The sequence below is a fragment of the Priapulus caudatus genome, unplaced genomic scaffold (assembly GCF_000485595.1).
Source record: "Priapulus caudatus unplaced genomic scaffold, Priapulus_caudatus-5.0.1 Scaffold136, whole genome shotgun sequence".
NCBI classification, from domain to species: Eukaryota; Metazoa; Priapulida; class Priapulimorpha; order Priapulimorphida; family Priapulidae; genus Priapulus; species Priapulus caudatus.
Window position 1 is genome coordinate 262380 of NW_014577197.1, and position 13912 is coordinate 276291.

Genomic DNA, 13912 nt, shown 5'->3' on the forward strand with positions numbered 1-13912 from the left:
CGTATAAGTAAATGAATAAATACATGTGTAATATAGTTATATATGTCTGTTTATGTATTATATGCATATGTAGAACATTTGCATTCTATAATATTGCTATCAATATTTTTTAGGAACAACCAGCTGTCCAGTCTTCCCGACTCCTTGCAGTCATTGGTTGGCTTGAGAGACTTGAACATTTCCTTCAACAGGTAGATGTTACAAGTATACTCTGTGCATGCAACAAACAATATAGCCCATATATATCAGCTCGGTGGTTTACTCTTATCACTGTGATGCATTGATCGTTTTAAATTTTTCGTTCGAGAATCGAAAATCGATTGTTGAGAATCTTATCACATGATATGTTAGAGTAATGACAGTTACCAAGCACTTATAATCAAGAATGTGTACATACTTGTGGGCACGTGTATGCATCATCGTTCACACCATCCACGTACCTCATGCACCTAATCACGATAGGGTTTTATCATACCCTGGTAAAAGTAAATTGGAAAGTAAGGTAGATTGGTGCGCGTTGCTAATTTGGCGTTTTCAAGATTTCCCCCTAAGTCACGCAGCGCTCGCAAAAACTCCAGTGTGGCTACACACTGTGTGCATCACCTCGGAAAATGTTTTAATCTCATCATTATAACTCTTCAGAGTCGAAAGGACGTCGATCAGATTGCTAGTTACCTAGCTTTAGCATTATACCAAGATATAAATTTCGCTATCTATACGCTGTAATCTCGTAAACTCGTAATGGTAACTCTTCACAGTGCAAGGGACTGTAACGATGACAGGGTGCGGGGCCGACCAGGTGGATAGATCAACACTGCAAACAGCAGCGGAGAAGGTTTCAATATCACAGTTTACTATAGACGACGGGAGCAGGTTCCAGTAAGGAACTACCGAAGCTAAGACACTATGATCGACACTGCAAACAGTCAGTTTCGCAGCCAGCCTCTGGTTTCCACGACGATGTCTGCGGGGGGCGGCCGTTACCTCAGCGTTTCCAGCAGGCCGAGTTCGGGTGGGATCTTCTGAAGGTAGTTGTTGTGAAGGTCGAGCACAGCCAGCATGCTCAGCTCCCCCAGCTGCTGCGCGTCCACGTCGCCGATGCCGTTGTCGGAAGCGAGGAGGTTCTCGAGTGAGCGCATCTTGTAGATGCAACTGGGCAGCGACTTGAACCTGAGCACGGGCGATGAACACGCAATGAGCACGCGATAAGATTTACATATGTAAGGTCATTGTGAATGGTGTAAACGAAGCTGCATACATGCGCCCACAAGCATGTACACATTCTTGATTATTAGTTAAACACATGATCAGCACGTGCCAAGATTTTCATATGTAAGGTCAATTTATGCTATAAATAACTCCTGCGATTATTTTCAAATCTCATGCTATGCACCTGTGGAAACTCACGGTGTATTAATATATATTAACAAGCAATTTTCCTTTACGATTTTGAATTTTAGATCAGACTACACACACAATCTACACTCAATATATCTCACACACAATCACACAAAATCAGATTATGCGATACATCAAAAGACAAAATCACAGAGGTAATGACAAATTACTCGTGCACAAAATCTATATTATAAGGCAGTTTTTATGTCAGAAAATTATACACGTCTGCAAGTTCTTCGTTCTGCACTCTCACATTACATGATGAGGTAGTAGCTAGTATACAATCAGGAGTAAATGATCACAAATTTTATGACAAAATTTGTGATTATTTATTCCTGATACATCCTAGCACGTATACTTGTGATTACTCAGACGACGCTTGAATCCATATATAGACCTTCCCACTCACCTTCTAGTTCTACTTTGACGCGAATATATCTCCATCAGGGCACGCGCTCCTCATGGCGCTCCCTGAGCTCGGATTAGGTTGGTATGCGACTGCGTAGGTATTCCATCACGGCAGACGTACCCTTCGCCATGATGGCGGGGCGCGGAACTCGAAACGAGTTTCCCTCGATCTGTAGAACTCTGCAACGGAGTGTTTTTTCACGTGAATATTTCATGAGATTCAGGCTGATCCCCCCCAAAATACCAGCATTGTTTCGTGCCATGCTCATTACCGCGAGAAAAGTAAAGCTGTCTGATTTTTGGCAATGTACAGTGTTCATAGACCACAGGAAAACAGATTTTTACCAACTTTTTTAGGACTAAGAATGTTCATTTTCCAGAACCCTAATATTTAAGCCACATAAAAATCTTTTCCTAATAAACCGTGTTGCGTTGATACCCGACTATAGCCAGTGCACGCGCTAAAATCAACACGATCTGTTGGTGGCAGAATTCTGCTGAGATCTGCTGTATAACAGTGGTAGGTCCGATGCACTAGTTAATATCATACCAGTGTATTCGCAATTACTCTTTGGCTTGAATCGCATTTATGTTAAATGGGAGTCTGCTACTATCTATTAATATTATGGTGCCAAAGTGTGTTTATCGTTTTCACTTTTTTATTAATACCTAATTGTATACCTATAGTCTCCGGTTCTTTACTTCGAGTATTGCATGTTTTTCCATGCTGATCGATGATGCAAACTTGTAAATCTGTGCTACGTCGTGTTGTTTGTAAACAGACTAACAAGTGTTTACGAGTATATTATCGTGGAACTTATTTGTGTAATGTGTAATTTTTATTATCCACGATTTAAGTCCATATTCTCATGATATTTCGTTGAAAGAGAAAATTATAGGATGTGCCCGAACAATCATTAAAAAACAACAACGCTAACTTCTATTTTGGGCTGACAGTTATATTTTGACAGTCACCAATATAAATGCAAAGCTATAAAATTAATAAATGATGATATGTGCAGCATAAAAACTTTCCATTAATTATATAAATCTCTGATTTTCTATAGTGTCTCGTTCCATATTCTACACATAATCCTAGCCAGGAGATTACTATATTTACACTGACAATACTTAGACGTGCACACACGCAAAGCTAGCTATATTTCCCATCCACATATCGACATAATTATGTACAACCACAACTTGGAAAATGTCAAGCGTTCAGCACCATCGAAAATGCACACAAATATAAACGTGTTAGTATACAATTCACTCAAACATCAAGAAAGGTACCAAACGTCAAGAAAAAATTATGACTATAATGTTGTACTGAAAAATAGCTACACATTATCAGGAGTGTATAATAATAGATTATTATTATTATTATTATTATTATTATCTATACACTCCCGATATTATTATATGAAAACTAGTTATACATGATGTGTTTCAGAGAGAGATTTTCTAACAACAAAACTAAATGAATGAAGAACAGTTATACACAAAGGCTCACAAGTTAAAGATGCAAATTTTAGGAATTTACATGCATTGTAAATGTTCATTAACTGAATATGGAAGGATATAATTATCTAAAACACTCATTCTAAAATGGCTTGTAAAACTCCGTTATCGGTGTGTAAAACAATCGACCTAAAAACATACGTACATTAATTTCACGTTCTCACCCTGATTTCCACTAGCATACCCAGTGGCAGCTTGGCAGTTTACTTCTGGTTATGCTGTGCCATGGCATTATAATACTTGGCGATGTGAGTAGTGTAGCTTCAGGTGAAGTCTAGTTGGGACAGACAATCTTCATAGACCTAGCAGATAGATATCAAAATTATAACACAGGACACCATAGCATATAAATGGTACATGGCTATCAGGGATGGTTAGTTGTTGATACGTGAGTGTTGTTGGGTTTTTCTAAATCCATTACAGCACTTAAATTGACTATGTCACGAATTTTCCATAGTAAAATTTGTAAAAAAAAATTGCCATTTTTTTTACATTAAAAGTAAGAACTAACGTTACTAAATATATCCTCAAACTCTCACCTGATAAAAATGTTTTTACGTTTGTAAATGTTTTGCAAAAATCTAGACGATTTGGTAATTTCTGTTGTCTAACACTATTCCCTCAGTACTGTTCAGATACTGGCGTCTCTCTGTTTTTCACCGGCAAATTAGGGCATATAAAGAAGGTATATAAGCATGAAAAGTAAACAGAAACACTAATTTTATTTTCATACATTTTATTTTGTACAAATAACACGCAAATATACTACTGGATGGTGCTAGAAATTCGTGACGTAATCACTTTAAGCGAATGCATTTCACTAATTTTCGTAACGTGGGGCATGGTCAGATTGTCCAAGTTGGGAAACACACATTGCATACACTACTAGCCTTTACAGAGCAGCTGCTACTGGCTGAATAGCATATATATCAGGAGTGTAACTTCAATAAACAAGGGAAAATCGTCATTTACTAGCCTTAGAATACCTACGATTTACTACGCGTAACTCAACCAACTTGAGCTCAAATCGTACACAGTACATTCGCCTAGCATCGTGCGAAATCGTTTCCTCTTATACACCCGCAATCTGGAGATACAGACTAAACCGTACGACACGATTTTCCATTCTGTTGCCAGCAAACTCGATGTGTTAACCGCCTAACTCGAAACAAAAGGCAGCTGTAAATAGGTCAAAGGTTAGATCAGCGAGCCACACCGCATTGCCGAGGGCGCAAGAGTCGTTAGTAGCTGCATTTTGTTTCGAGTTAGGCGGTTAACACATCGAGTTTGCTGGCAACAGAATGGAAAATTGTGTCGTACGTTTTTGTCTGTATCTCCGGAATGCGGGTGTATAAGAGGAAACGATTTCGCATGATGCTAGGCGAATGTACTGTGTACGATTTGATCTCAAGTTTGTTGAGTTACGCGTAGTAAATCGTAGGTATTCTAAGGTTAGTAAATAACAAATTTCCCTTGTTTATTGAAGTCACACTCCTTCCCTATTATCTACTTCTGATATATATATATGTGCACTGTTGTATTCTAATAACTCTAGGCGAAGCTAAATTCATGCTAGCCTTTGTGCTACACCTATAGCTGCTGTATACATACCTGCCAGTTGGTAAATAGAAGTGAGCGTGCGACATACAGACGTCTCGCTTCATTGTCATATCTCCATAGATTAATTACATTACCTGCAGCAATAATACAAACATTAAAAAAAATGCACCTTCTATTCTCTTTTCAGCAAAGAAATGTGGAAAAAATTCTTAGTCTGCTGTACAATTCTTGGAAGAAAAACAGCCATGGGTTATTTGAGCTCTGTACTTTTTAGTCTCTATCTCTGTGCTCATACCAAGGACACATCTGCATGTGGTTTCTCCAATGCATGTTACAAATGGCCACCTACACGGTTCATTGCTGATTTCACTGGAGGTGTAAAAACCAGCAGAAATTTCTCTTGTTAAACCTTGCGTCCGACCTTACCATCAATCGTAACAACAAAAGTTCTCGTGGACAAACCTGAGTCTTTCTTGAGGTAGTTTCCGGCCATGTCGGCAATAAAGAAACATCCAGAGCTGAAGGATATTTGCTCCGTATGACGCAAGTTGATCATTACATCCTCCTAAAGGATAAACAATGTGCTCTAACATTGCTTAATTCATAGGAAAGCCATGCCATTGTTGCCAGCCACATCTACTAGTGAAATGCTATACCGTCACGGTAATACGTATATTCAATCAGTGTCACCTGACACACAGTATTTACTACAAGAAACAATCACTAGCAGCGATAGCGATTTTGTACTACTGTTGCGTTCCAGCTCACCTGCGTCCCCGTCTATGTCCAACACGAGCCAATATGATACCCATACATATCATTGTCCAGCCCACCGTTCAACCTGTGGTACAGCCCATATCCCCCGCGACCCCCTTCCTGCCACCCCGTCTATACCCGTATGGGGGTGCGAAATTAACGGGAGTCCGGAGTCAAATACTCCCTGATTTACTGTCGGATTCCCTGATTTGACATATGCAGGAGTCCGTGTGACTCCCTGAAAATTCTGCCATACTAACTAGTTCGTTTCGGAGCACGGCCTTGCTGAATTACTGTATTTTTTCAGCAAATGTCCAAAGAAAATTTGGCAGACGTGCAACCGCATGAATCTTCAAAATAAGCACATGCGTTATTGTTAATATCTTTAATTTTGAACTTCAGACTGCTGACTCCCTTATTTTGCCACGAACTCCCTCCCTTGTTCAAAAGTTAATTTCTACCCCTGCAATCATATATACTTGTTCAGTGTCCACGTGCATGTGAATGTATTTTTACCTGCAGTGGTGTGTAGAGGGTCTCGTATCCTGGCTTCCATTGTTCTGACTGTAGCACACACGGATTCCTAGCAAGGCGCAGAAAGTTCCTGCATCTTGCTATAGTAAAGAGTAATGTGCACATAACGAAAAAGATATAATTTTGTCATGTTATCTATAAGTATATTTACGGTGTGTGGTTATGTGACACAAACGTATTGTTTTTCAATTCCACTGACTTGTAATATGAAAGTAGCGAGTAACTTTAGCAAGCTATGGGATATACCATTTTTACAACTGGCATGCCTAAAAGACGTGAAGCTAGGATACAAAGTAGAACAGTATACGTGCAATGAAATACAAAGCATTTTTAATTCACCATTTTCTCTTTGTCTCGTCGTCCACTATTTTTACAGCTGTACATAATGACAAATGTAGACACATGTACCACCTACAGCAGCTTACCGGAGGGTTGCTCCCCAACTGTGTTGTTATTTGACATGGTCCCGTTCATCTCGCGTTCTTCCTCCACACGCCTCCTCTTCACACTAGTCATGTGTTCTTTTTGGAATCCATTGCAATCTCCATGTACAGTAAACATGCCTAATCGGAACTGATCGAAATGTGAGAAAGCAAAGGATGAAGTTTTATTAAGTGTGGGGATGCATGAACAATGACAGGATGTTGAAATATCAGTTGAAGCATTAACAAAATCCACGCCCATGTAGTGCAAGTATTCTTAAAAATTTAACGTCTGCCACATTTTGTTTAACTCCCCAATTGAATTAATTCAGGCACCTGGACCACGTACCTACGTACTGTGCCACCACATATCCCTTCACTAATGTTACTCATTTTGTAATTTTCTGATCAAAATTTGTAAAACCTATCATACGGGTGCTCTTGGATGGATATATCTATCTTCACCTCTAACTGGTCATACTGTGTGTAACAACGGGTGGAACAATATAGACTGTACACAGGTAGAGCTACTGTCACCATGGCCTTAGGCTAGCTCTACGACTACGACACAGCCGTGGGATCGCTGTATAATAGGTCATGCAGTGTGAAAATCCTAGTTTAGCACACCGGGTTAGTTTAGCACATATATACGAAAACACATTTGCGGGGTACCAAACTATTCTTGAATCAAGGCTTGATCCTGTGCTGGCACTGTCACTGTCACTGACACTTGCCATGCGAGCAGGCCCAGGGTTTAGATACAATAATGTAACCCAACAAGAGTAGGGTTCTTTTGGGAATTAGTCTTGTTGGGTCACATTATTGTATCCAGAGAGACATGACACAAGATTGCGTGGCACAGCTTTGCTGTTGATCCTAAGCGCTGCGCGCGGATGAGACGCGCAGTTCCGCGGGATTGTGTGTGTTTTATTGAATTGTTCAATGAATGACGCACTCGTTCACTTCCAACAGCGAGTGAAAATACAGAAAATTCTCCTGTTCGATGCGAAATGCATCGGCCGGGCATTTCATTATTTACGAAAAGTAAACAGGCTGGGGAAAGGAACCGGTCACATCGGTGACGCCCCATTCATGCCCATCAACGAAGAAGGCGGGGCTTATTCTGATTACGGAGATGCGAAAATGCAACAGAAGGACGTAGCGCAGTGCGTTAAACAGCGTGTTATTTTCGTTTTTGTGCCAAACTCTATCGTAGGAAACCTAGCAGAATGCCCTAGTTCCTGAGATCGGCGATTTGGTATTGTAATGGGTCCCCACCTTTGAAAATATTATAGTGAGGTGCGGCGTTGACTGTGATTGGAAGACACAAAGTGTCAATCCTCGGCGCGCCTCGGCATCATGGCCGCATCACGTCTAGCCCAGGGTTGTGTGGCAGGCTGGCAGGACTACCTTCACCTCAATTTGCTTGGGCATACATACACATCCGTTTAATACAAGTGTATAGCATATATATACCTTTAACGTTTCCTTATTAATATTAACGCAGTGGCTACGCGTCTGGAACCGGTCGCCTAGTCTCCAGGCTACGCATCCCGGACATCCACTCACACAAGTGATCGCGCCGACTTGCATCACGCATGAGTTGCGCAACGGGACGCTCTGCTGATTGCCGTAAATATACAATATATGCATTGCTGCCGTTCTATCATTTTCATCCGTCCTCTCTCGCTCGTCTCGCTCTCGTCGCTCTCTCTTTCACACACACACGCACAGCCTCTCTCTCTCTCCTCTCTCTCTCTCTCTCTCTTCTCTCGCTCTCTCTCTCTCTCTCTCTCTCTCTCTTCTCTCTCTCATCTCAACACTCTCAAGCCTCGCTCTCTCTCATCTCTCCTCATCTTTCTCTCTCATACCACACACACAACACCTCTAGCTCTCTCTTCTCTCTCTCTCCTCTGTCACACACACAGCTCTCTAGCTCCTACTTCCTCTTCTTCCTCTCTCTTCTCTCTCTCTCTCTCTCTCTCTCACACATACACATTCCCTCTCTCTCTCTCACGCACACACACACACACTCGGCAATCAGCAGAGCATCCCGTTGCGCAATCATGCGTGTACGTGTCGCAAGATCACTGTGTGAGATGTATGTCCGGACGCGTAGCCTAGCGGCTCCTCGTCCGGAACCGGTCGATTAGCCACGGCCTAATATTAAATTAATAATTATTCCGATCAGTATATCCCTGGCTACCGAGTACCGTACCTATAGCGCCAGCTGCAAAACACCGTACCGCCAATCACGCTGAAGGGGTCCTTGTCGTATCGGGTACTACAGATATGTACCCTAGGTACATATATGGGCCCATTCCTATTTGACAACCCCAGGTTTAAAAACCCTAACCCTAACCCTAACCCTAACCAAACTCACAACATGGGTGTGTAAACGCTACTTGTACCCATATATGTATACACAAAGTGTACCAGACTTGTACTACAGAAGTGTACCCTAACCCTAACCCTAAACATACCTCATATAAAAATATAAACATAATACTAAACAACCTAAAACTACCTCGGGTACATATCTGTACTGTACTCTGTAGTACTTGATAATGATACGACAACGACCCCATCTGCGCCGGCAATCGCAGCATTTTCAAAGTCAAATTCAAATTCAAATAAAGTTTATTGCACGGATAATCGCAGATCATACAGGCAAATAGGCTACAAACTACAATAAAACAAGTTCCTAGGCTAATAGTAATAGTAATATTATAAAAACGAGAGAAATTCATTTACACGGATGTAGTCGCTTCAGCCTTCAGCCTTGTCGGACTATCTGCCTGTACCTAGGCAAGGTACGTACGCGTGACGGACAACAAACACCCCTGGGAAATACAGGTATCGTGTAGCAGTGATAGTATTTCAGCTGTACTTAGGTTTATTTACGCACATAAGTATGAGCACTGACCTGTGACCAGGTCACCAGAATCAGAGAATGTTTACCTGCAAACTTTAGAAGAATATGGATTTCCCGCTCTTATGCAGCTGCAGCGCCATCTTCCTTCGATTTTCGGTAGAAATAGTTTAATGCAATAAGTAAATAGGGCAGCATGTTGTGAGGAATATGTAAGGAGGATGTATTGCAACTTGTAGGATGCGACCCACGTCTCCTATCCAACTCCAACGAAATGGCAGGGCAGGGCAATAGGGGGAAGACTTTCTGATTTGTTTGCTTTTTGATAGAAATTGTTGCTGAATTTACAAAATAAAATTATTTGAAAAACTTGTCATATGCTCAAAAACACGCCATACAATCAGGAGTACATGATGAGACTGAGAGTCTCTCTCATTCATGTACTCCTGATACACTGGCATATAAATAACTATTCATAATAACACACATATATCTATATCAAGTATACATGTTCATGACAATGTGCATTTGGCATAGGGCAAGTACCAAGTGTCGCAGAGGGCATAACGTGGGTTGGCACGTAACGCTCATAAATTTACATTTGTCAAAACATTTCTGGTCGTGGTACATGGGTGCATAGATACAATAATGTAACCCAACTAGAGTTACAGTAGCTACTAGAGTGCCCCCTACTCTAGTTGGGTTACATTATTGTATCTAATGGGTGCATAAAACACATCCTCAAACACATCAAAAATGTACAATATATGTGGATGTGTATAAAATAATGAATGAATGAAAAATATAAATAATAACTGTTTTTTTACAATTTTATTCTCAAATTAATTGCAAAGATTCGACCAATGTTATTTAAATACAAAGCCATACTATATTCGACAACATCAGGTACGTGAAGGTATTCCCGATAATTTCTTTATGTACTGCACGTACATAATATCAAAATATCTACAATGTATGAAAATCTCCACCTGAGAGAATTCTGATAGCAAACTGCAATCAAAACCATTTACAGCTAACCATATTATGCTTACGATTACTCCAATACTTAGATAGTACCAGAAGATGATCCTGCATGAAAAAAACAAATACTTTAAAGAGTCCAATATCAATGTTTTTATATTCTTATTCTTCAAACTTTTGAATTGCTTGGTTGTTTTCTGGTCTAGAGACTTCCACTTTTATTCCAAGTCATGGCAAGGGACCTAAACATTGCTAATTCTTACAATGTTTGATGACCTGCAGTAAAACGTTACAGTATATATAATCTTACCAGAGAGACTCAGAATAAACACTTGTCATAAATGAAAATACCGAACTCCAATTTACGTAAGCCATCGTATCCTAGTTTCTTGCAGACAGCAGCGGTTTCGTTGTGAGTGAGTTCTACATTGCAGGCAATGTTAACGACAGAGAAATACTGAAAATTATACAATCGGACACTTGCGTGCTCCCACAATTGCATGTGTGGCTTTACAGAAATGTTGACACATGTAAACTTAAATGACAAGATGAGAACATACAGACTTTGGTGTATTAGGTGGAACTTGTAACTGACAATAATAATGTCCAATGGTGTTTATCTAAAACTTGAATATGAGATGAGTTTAGACATTTACATGTATATACAATATATTACAATTCATAGGCTACCTAGTCAGTAACAACAAGCAGAAATATTTCCAAGTACTATCATTAAACAGACTGGTTTGTATAGTTCATCCAATGTTTATAAAACACTATCACTAAATTGGTGTGCTTTACATAGCATACAACTTACATGAGCATGCCAACTGCAATTACCGAATCGAGTCTATACAAGAGTCCTTCTTGTATATTGTCCCACAGTTAAGATGGTAGCATCTTTGAAGGCACAGTAGGGACTTTTCCAATATTTGCTAACAAACATTTAGAAAATGCTCACACCTTCACCTTGGCCCATGTGAATTGTTGCGAACTGATTTGTTGATCCAGTGATTGTATATTGGAAGCATTCCGCTGAACTTTCTGAAATCAACAAAAGCAAAATATATACAATCCTTACACCTTACTCTGAAAAAATGACAGCACAAAACATTACAATTTTAAAAATACCACCTAATGCAATCATAGTATGCGCTAACAGATGTTACTAATGAGATGCAGAAAGCATACTGTAAAACGACGATCGAGAACGTGCACATAGATACCACACGACCACGTCAATAACAGATTTAATGAATGCACGTGAATGAATTCCGAGACACTTAACAAAAAACACATTACGAATGCGCTCACGAGCGCACCAACCATAGTTACCACACTTTTTTACCAACACTTACAGCACACCGATGTGAAGACACGGCAGGATCGACTCGGGGGACACATCAGAGCGCGGTCGCCACGACGACATCAGCGGCGACAGCTGCCGCATTGCGCGCCGCCGCCGACGTGTCCTGCAGCGAGTGCACGCGCATGTGCGATGTGAAACTGCCCGCAAAGGAGAACACGCGGCCGCACAGGCCGCACTTGTATGGGCGCTCCTTGTTGTTCTCGAGCGAGGTGCCGTCGTGCGACGACAGGTGGCGGGTCAGCGCGGGGAGGTCTCCGAACGCCTGCCCGCACCGCTCGCACTTGTACGGCCGGCCGCCGGGCACGACGTGCGTCTGCAGGTGATTGAGGCAGTTCGTCTTGCACGCAAACTCCTTCTGGCAGAGTCCGCACCGGTAGGGCTTCACTTTGAACTTTGCGCTGTCGCGCATCGTCCGCTGTTTCGTCTCGTGCGTCTCCTCGACGATCACGTACGTCATTCCGTCGCGGTCCTCCCCCTCCTCCTCAACGACGACCAGGTCCCTCCCAACGTGATCCCTGATCTCATCTCTTATCGCCGGGTCGAGCACAAACCGCCCGCCGCCGCCAGGAGCAGTCTGAGTCGTCGTTGCCATGGCGACGTCAAAGCCGACCGCCTCCGCTCCTCTCGGCACGGCGGCGTCGGTTTGCTCTCGCGCTACTCTGTTTGTTTCGTCAGCATCGCTGGCGCCCTCTGATTGACCGAGGAGGATGTATTGTTCGCCCGATTCGTTTACCATCACCTGAGTTGCGTACTGCTTGCCGTCCTCATCCTCGATGATCACGGCCGCTCCACCATTGCCATTCAGAACCACTCGTTTGCCGCTTTCCTCGTCCACGAATGACTGCTGCTGTTCACTGTCGTCAAGAACCACCTGGTGTTGTTCACCTTCGCTGAGAACCACCTGGTGTTGTTCACCTTTGCTGAGAACCACCTGGTGTTGTTCACCTTCGCTGAGAACCACCTGGTGTTGTTCACCGTCGGTGTCGTTATCGCTGCTCTCGCTCACGAACACCCGCTGCCCGTTTCGATCCCTGACAAGGAACCGCTGACCTTCCACGCCGTTAAAAATAACATGCTGTCCATCGGTGCTGTTCAGAAGAACGCGTTGACCATTACTGCTGTTCACAAGAACACGCGGATCTTCACTGCTCTCGAGAGTGATTTTTTCGTTGTTCGTACCGACGAGATAGCGCTGGCCGTTGCTGGTCCCATCAGAGGAGTTTGTCTTTTCGATGACTCGCTCAGTGACGAACTGCTCGCCATCGTCACCGTTAAAAACCACATGTTTGTTATCATCGCCGACGACGAACATTTGGTGATCCCCATCTTCTCCGACAACGAACATCTCCTTATTGTTACCAGTACCACTCAATTGGTACTGCTGCCCGTCGCTGTCCTGAACGATCACCATGTGTCCTTGATCATCGTCAGTAGGCGACTCAACCTCTGTGCGCATCTCCCTGACACCTACTCGCCTCTCGCTCGGTGCACACTGCACGCCGCCCTCGCACACAAGTAAATGTTCACCGGCACCGTCGGCCGCATCGTCGCGTTCGCCTTCTACGATGTATTGCTCGCGATTCTCGTCGCTTCCAAGGACGATCGCGTGCCGCAGTCTGCCGGTGTCGGGGTCGACAAAAGTCACCGTCTGCTGTTCCCCCGTGTTTTCGGCCATCAGAGTTTCGGTACGTGCGACAGTGGTGCCATTATTTTCGTTCATCATGTAGCAAGAGGACGTCAGCATGTTACGGGGACACGCCTCAACAAAGCGTAATAAATCCGCTGTAACAGTATCTAGCGTGCTGTACGGTACCGTACTACAGCCTACAGTACAGGCCTTCGATGGGCAAGTATTGAAGTAACGCAATGCCAGTTGCACTGTTACACGGTGTTTTTATTATGACCCACGCCAACTACAGGTATCATCCACCTTATCTTTCAGAAACGTTCGAGCTTATGTACTACAATAATTGTCTCCTAACGACCGTGGTGTAATATAATGCCACATGACGTTGAAAATAACGAAATGTTTTGTATTGTTGTCTGAGCAATTCGTAACACGGCGCCATGTTTCACTTCAAACAACAGATG

The 13912-nt window shown here is 42.5% G+C and overlaps 2 protein-coding genes across 4 annotated transcripts; both read right to left on the reverse strand.

The window, feature by feature from the left end:
• Positions 1-2744: 2744 nt before the first annotated feature.
• Positions 2745-9622, reverse strand: LOC106805994. 3 transcript variants are annotated; one of them, XM_014807806.1, is made up of 6 exons: positions 9561-9622; positions 6603-6750; positions 6160-6257; positions 5350-5452; positions 4939-5021; positions 2745-3629 (listed from the first exon to the last, which is right to left on the reverse strand). In XM_014807806.1, the coding sequence occupies exons 2-6, from the start codon at positions 6736-6738 to the stop codon at positions 3591-3593; spliced, it is 459 nt and encodes a 152-aa protein (XP_014663292.1). In that variant the 5' UTR covers positions 6739-6750; positions 9561-9622; the 3' UTR covers positions 2745-3590. The 3 variants fall into 3 exon arrangements, with proteins under 3 accessions (XP_014663292.1, XP_014663291.1, XP_014663293.1); XM_014807805.1 differs by lacking the exon at positions 9561-9622 and adding an exon at positions 9354-9535; XM_014807807.1 differs by lacking the exons at positions 4939-5021; positions 9561-9622 and adding an exon at positions 9354-9536.
• A 655-nt stretch (positions 9623-10277) lies between these two features.
• LOC106806013 lies at positions 10278-13889 on the reverse strand. The gene is made up of 2 exons (XM_014807839.1): positions 11811-13889; positions 10278-11496 (listed from the first exon to the last, which is right to left on the reverse strand). The coding sequence occupies exon 1, from the start codon at positions 13563-13565 to the stop codon at positions 11856-11858; it is 1710 nt and encodes a 569-aa protein (XP_014663325.1). The 5' UTR covers positions 13566-13889; the 3' UTR covers positions 10278-11496; positions 11811-11855.
• Between the last annotated feature and the right edge of the window lie 23 nt (positions 13890-13912).